Below are 6406 nucleotides of genomic sequence, written 5' to 3'. Positions count from 1 at the left end.
CAAGCTCGTCCGAACTCTAAAAGGCTGCAAGTCTGTGGACTGCACTCTTTGCTTTTCTACTGACAGTTTATCTGAAGAAAATAACATCAACATCTCTTCAAAATAAATTGCTAAACTGGAAATGGTCACAGGTCATTTTCTACTCCTAAGTCTTTCAGTAATTGATAAATTTTATAGAAAGAAGACAAAAACACATTTCACCATTTTTTTTTTTTAAGAGAGACACTTTTGCTATAGGGTGCACAAACTTGCTGGAAGGTGAGAGAGAAATAGAGAGACAAAAAGCTAGAAATCAACACCCATGGGGGATGGCATGCTGTAATCCCTTCTCCTTCATTCTCCTCTAGGGATCTTGGGCACACACACCACATGCACCCAGCACGAGTTTCAATCCGCTAGGTCCAGGACTCGAACCACAGTCGACCACATGGGAGTCCAGAGGTAGCCATTACACCATCTTCTGGGCCTTCACCATCTTTTAAAAGGGAGAAGGAGGGCTTTCTATAGTGCAGAATGCATTACTAAGCTTTTGGAATTGAAAAGGATTATTGCAGACTACTCTCAATAGAACTAGAAAATACAAGACTTTTTACATCTAAATGGTCATCCCAGACAACCTTATATACATAGCTGATAGGTGTAGTATAACTCCTGGTTATTTTTGAAAATTCACTTGGATAATTAACATTCATGCGAGACAGGCAAATGTAAATAAAAAATATTTAAAAGAACAACTGAAAACTATTTATTCATTAACTAGGCTGTAAACACACCATCCACATTCTGGGAGAGCTAATCATTACTCTGTAATTGTGCTAATTATATAATGACAATGTTGTAAATGTTTGTTTATATAATGTTAGATTTCTCCGACTAATCTTATCATTAGTCAGACTTTGGACTTCTGCCACCATGTACGAATGTACATACTGGTACATGCCAAACTGTCTGAACAATTTATTTTTAAAACTGGCTGTTAAAGTGCTACTAGTATTTAAATCTGAAACTCACCACATCCTTTGGAGGGGGTTCTACTTCCTTCTTTATCTTTTTACCCATCCTGGAAAAAGAACCAATAAATAGTTAAAGCATCAATTGTGTGTTAAATATGTACAAATCTCAGTTTTCTATGTACTTTGGAAGAGGTTTAGTTTCTCCTTTAAAATTTTCCCTAGAAAAAGGCAGTGTGATACAAGCAGAAATTAACATAGAAATATATTACCTACATCCATATTTCAAACTTTCTGATTTTAAAGGAACTTATTGATGAGATGGTTGAGCATTAGCCCTAGCTTGCAGTTTGGAATGGAGATAAATATACTAGTGACTTAATATTTACTTACATGTCTGGAAATTGTTTGCCATGCTTACAGTGGGTGAATCTGGATTCAGCCTACTTGGATTTCTATCCCTTAATCTCATCTTCTCTTCATGGATCCATTCTTCTACTAACTTCTTTTTTAAAAAATAATTATTTTATTGGGACCAGCAGTTAGCGTAATGGCTATGTCGCTAGACTCCCACGTGGTCGACCGTGGTTTAAGTCCCAGACCCGGTGGCTTAGAACTCACGCTGGGTGCGTGTGCGTGTGTGCCCAAGATCCCGAGAGGAGAGTGGAAGAGAAGGGATTGCGGCATGGCCATCCCCCCTGGGGGGTGATTTCCTGCTTTCTGTCTCTCTGTCTCTCTCTGTCTGGCTGGCAAGCGCACAAAAAAAAATTATTATTTTATTTAACTTTATTTATTTGTTTTCATTTGACCAGAGAGAGAGGGAAAGGGAAAAAGAAAGCTCCTAGGTCCAGGTCTCGAACCGCAATCAGCCATGTGGGAATCCAGCGCTCCTTACCCACACCACCTGCCAGCTCCTCCTACTAAACTTTTAAATTAACAGAATTAACAGACAAGTTAATAAAATCTCGGCCTCCATTTACAGCTCATTTGGTTGGCCTTGAGTGACTAAGTCTCTTTTCTTTTTTCTTTTTCTTTATATTTATGTATTTATTTATTTATTTATTTATTTATTTGAGAGTTTTTTGCTGTAGAGAGTGTGCTCGCTGGAGAGACAGAGAGAAACAGAAAGAGAGAGAGAAAATTTGAGAAATCACTCCCCAGGGCAATGGCCACGCCTCTATCTCTTCTCCTTCATTCTCCTCTTGGGATTTTAGGCACACATGCACATGTGCCTGGCATGAGTTTCAAGTTGCCAGGCCCAGGACTCAGTTTGCAGAAGAGCATGTGGAAGTCCAGCACCACGAGCACACCACATGCTGACCCTTTAACTCCCTTTTGAGAACTGCAAAAATATTTGCGCAACAAATGTAGAAATTTTTTTTCTTTCTTTTTTTTCTTTTTTGAGAGGGTTTTTTTTTTTTTTTTTTTTTTCCCTCTTACGGCATGTTACTCGCCAGACAGACAGAAAGAGACATAGAGACAGAAAGCGAGAACTCACCCCCCAGGGGGGATGGTCACACCGCAATCCCTTCTCCTCCATTCTCCTCTTGGGATCTTGGGCACGCATGCACACGCACCCAGCGTGAGTTCTAAGCCACAGGGTCCGGGACGCGAACCGTGGTTGACTACCTGGGAATCCAGTGACATAGCCATTACGCTAACTGCTGGTTCCCACAAATGTAGAAATTTTGTCTTTCTCACATTGATCTATCCCAAGCACCTACGACAGCACCTGGTACAAAGAAGATTTTCAATTTTAAAAAAATGATTAATTCCATTTTTCCTGAGAGCAGTAATTTTGTGAATGGTATACAAGAGCTACAAATCTGAATCTGCATTTATGTGATTTTTACCAATAACAAAAAGTTTTCTCTAATATAATCCATAGGCACACACAAAAAAGCAACTAAGAATCTGAAGCAAAGGGGCCAGTAGGTGACATTGAGGTTAAGGCAGCTGGGTCCTACAGGGCTAAGTGGTCTGAGTCCCAACAAGTCACTTGAAAATTACTCCAGGCACATGTGTTTGCGTGCCCAAAATCCCAAAAGGAGAATGGAGAAGAACAAATCGAGGGATGGCCATTCCTCCAGGGGTGTTTTCTCACTTTCTCTCTCTCTCTCTCTCTGGTGAGCACACATGCACTCAAGCAAAATTAAAAAAAAGAAAAAGAATCTGAAGAAATGTGTTCTGGGGACATAGGAGTCACTCCTTTTCCCACCTGCACTAGGCTCATGTCAGGGAAAAACGTCAAATAGTTTATATACATAGTTGACATTATTACAGAGAAGACACTCAACCTGGGTACAGAGAACTTTCCAAGATGTGGGTACCTGTTAGCCCAACTCAAGAAATCGTTCTAGTTCTCTCCATTGAGTGTCTGTGAGATTATGCTGGATTACGCTTGGCATTAGAGCAATCTCAGATAGTATATTCCAGTCTCAAGGAAGTTACCATAGTCTCAAGAAAGACCCAGGGAAACAGAAAATCCTTAGAGATCAATTACAATGCCAGGGTTAGTTGAAATTGCTTGTCAAGTATAAAAAGCAGCTCCTAGCCTTAGAGACCCTGACCGGGATTTACTGCATTCATTATAGAGCCCTGTTCTTGAAAACGCATAGGGACTGTTGAAAGACGACTCCTCCAGATCACTCACTTCAGGCCACATAAATTTTAAGATCTTTGAGGGGGTGGGCAAGTTTACTGTGATGTACTACCTCACACTGTATCCAATAAATTAAAATCTTAAAATGTGTCCTTATTGCCCATTAGATGTAATTTTCATCATAAAAAAGTTCAAAATTTGCATTTGAAATAACTCAGCAATCAATATGTACACCTGGAAAATCTTGTTGAGAAAATCACTTTGAATGTAATAAAATTTTAATATTAATAAACACATTCCATTAACATTCAAGGGGTTTTTTTTCATATTTTAGAGCCAATGCTTTTTTTTTCAAGTCTTAGTTATCTTTCACAGGTGCTTGAAAAGTGTACAGGCCCTAACCCTTGGACCTGTCATGCCTCACATAGACACACAGAAACCACTCTGGATAAATGAGAATCTACCTTATAATTGATCTCTAGGAAAAATGGCCTCATTCTTCATCACCAATTTTAAGATATCACAGCTTTTGATTTAGAAAAGAATCCCTTATGAATAATATTCAAGAAGCAATTCAATTACACTTGCATAAGATTGTCTTAAATCATCTGATTTTCATTCAGGAGCTAATTTTTCGTATGTAGGATAGTGTTCCTCAGCAATTGCATACTGAAGAGTGTGGAGGCAGGAACAGTCTAAACCTATGTCCTGGAGTGACAAAGCTGGCCCCAGATAATACTATGAGGTTAGAAACTTCCCATCATGCCTGATATAATAGCCAATGGGAGAGAGAGTAAACAGCCACAAGGCCAGGGGCAAGGAGCCTCAGATGACCTAACTTGCTTCCTTACAAAAATAATACATTTCATTGTAGATCATTTGGAAAACAAGGCATGATGAATAAGACAAAAATCACCCAAAGATAAGCTCAGAGAGATCAATACTATTTCAATAAATGAGTTCCTGTTTTTGTGTTTTCCCTGGTGATTTTACCATCCTACCTGATTTCTATCTCTTACTCTCACTTTTCCTTCTTGGGACCATTTTCCTACTAAATTCATAAATGAGCAGGCAAGTTGATGAACACTCAGTCTTTATTTATTGCTCCAATGATTGCTGATGGATCCACGTCATTTAAAATATCTTAAAACCCATTACTGATCGAGTCAGTCTCATTATTGGGTATTTGTTTCCAATTTTCTAGAATTATAAAGAAGGCTGCAATGAACATCTTTGGACATAAAATTTTCATCCAGGCCCCAACTGTTTCTTTAGGACGAATCTCCCTGGGCACTGACTATGAAAGTTTGCTTTAAACTTGCATCTTCTTGACTAGTGGCGCCATAGTTTTCTCAGGAGTGTATCTGTCGGTCATTTGTATTTTCTCTTCGTGCACTTTGTCTACAAATTTAAATATATTGTAATGGGGAGATTCGTTCTAGGCAGACTTAAAGCGGAGGAGGAGGGTTAAAACAAGTCATGGCCCACCTTTGCATTGCTCATTAACGGGACCTTAGACCCTCATCAGATGGCCCCTTGGCCTCAGTGTCGCACCCTGTTGAATGGGAGGTGGGAGGAGTGCTTATCAGTCCCACTCCACCCCTGGGCTAACACCGCGGGTGCCAGGAACCAACAACCCCCGACGAGGTGTTCCCTCAGTGGCCCCAAAAGGCGCACCTGCCCGGGACCTTCTCCTTCCCCAGGTTTTGCTGGGGTCCGTGCTCCCGCTCTCCACCCCGCGGAGTCGGGCGTGCAGCCGCCGGCCTGCTTTACCTGTCGGGAGCTCGGGTGGAGCAGGGCTTCTCAGACCTAGCAAACGACACTCGGGGCTGCCGGTGCGCCTCCGGGGTCCACTTTTGCTGGAGTCCGTGCTCCCGCTCTCCACCCCGCGGAGCCGGGGCGGGCAGCCGCCGGCCTGCTTTACCTGTCGGGAGCTCGGGTGGAGCAGGGCTTCTCAGACCTAGCAAATGACACTCGGGGCTGCCGGTGCGCCTCCGGGGTCCACCGTTGTCCCTGGTTGCTAGGCGACCCCGCGCCGCGCCGCGCATGCGCGCCTCCACTCTGGGAGCTGGCGCTGCGCTGGTGGAGGCACACGGAGTCCTGCCAGGGGCGACAGCGGTTAGCCCCGGAGTCGAGGGCGTCCTTGGTTCCCTGAGTCCTGTGGACACTCCTCCTCTTTTTAGTTGTTGAGGCCAGCCAGGTGGAAACTATGAATCAGGAGGCAGGACAGCCTCGGCGGCTGGCGGGATCAAACACTGTGAGAGGCTGCTGCGTTCTCTCAAACTAGAGGTCTCTGTGCGTGGGATACCCGCCACCTTGTCCTGCTCGGACTCCGCCCGCCGGAGAACCTGTAGGGCTGACTTTCCAGCATCGGATGTGCAATCCCCAGTCGAACGTTTCGTGATCCTTCAAAACCTCCTCCCCTTCCTCCTGTCTTTCCGCGCTCTGCCATTACTCCAATCACCTACATGTCATTCCTTTTCCTCCTCCGCCGCCCCGCTACAGCCAGCAAGTGAGTCATCCATGGGTCACCTGCATTTTTTCCCTTCCAGCCTTACTGTTAACTAACGCATGCCATCATTTTTGGCCGTCCAGTTGATAACTTCGGTTTCTCGCTCCTTCCAGTTCTCTTTACACATCACGATGGATCAATCTCTAGAAATCATTGTTCTAGTCCTGTCATGTTCCTATTCACATGCCAGTGGTTTCCCAAGATAAACTTTAAATACAGGAGCCTGATATGCAAGGCTGTCTGCCCTATCCCTATTCTATGCCATGGTCATAAAATACTCTTTGATTGCCTTTAGCAAAAAGTCTTTTCCTCTTTCCTTATCCTTTGAATTCCACCTTCTAA

The 6406-nt window shown here is 43.1% G+C and overlaps 1 protein-coding gene across 3 annotated transcripts in view; it reads right to left on the bottom strand.

Moving 5' to 3' along the window:
* Positions 1–5729, bottom strand: part of ARMC3 (armadillo repeat containing 3) — a 115707-nt gene extending 109978 nt beyond the window's left edge. Inside the window, exons 1-2 of one of the 3 annotated variants that reach the window (XM_006139717.2) lie at positions 5477–5729; positions 1012–1060 (exon numbers count right to left, since the gene is read on the bottom strand). In XM_006139717.2, the coding sequence (XP_006139779.1) occupies positions 1012–1059 (48 nt within the window). In that variant the 5' untranslated portion in view covers position 1060; positions 5477–5729. The other 2 variants (XM_027767713.1, XM_006139712.1) reach the window with 2 other exon arrangements.
* Positions 5730–6406: the final 677 nt, after the last annotated feature.

The sequence above is a fragment of the Tupaia chinensis genome, unplaced genomic scaffold (genome assembly GCF_000334495.1).
Source record: "Tupaia chinensis unplaced genomic scaffold, TupChi_1.0 Scaffold000001_1, whole genome shotgun sequence".
Taxonomy (NCBI): Eukaryota; Metazoa; Chordata; class Mammalia; order Scandentia; family Tupaiidae; genus Tupaia; species Tupaia belangeri.
This window is presented reverse-complemented; position numbering and strand designations above follow the sequence as displayed.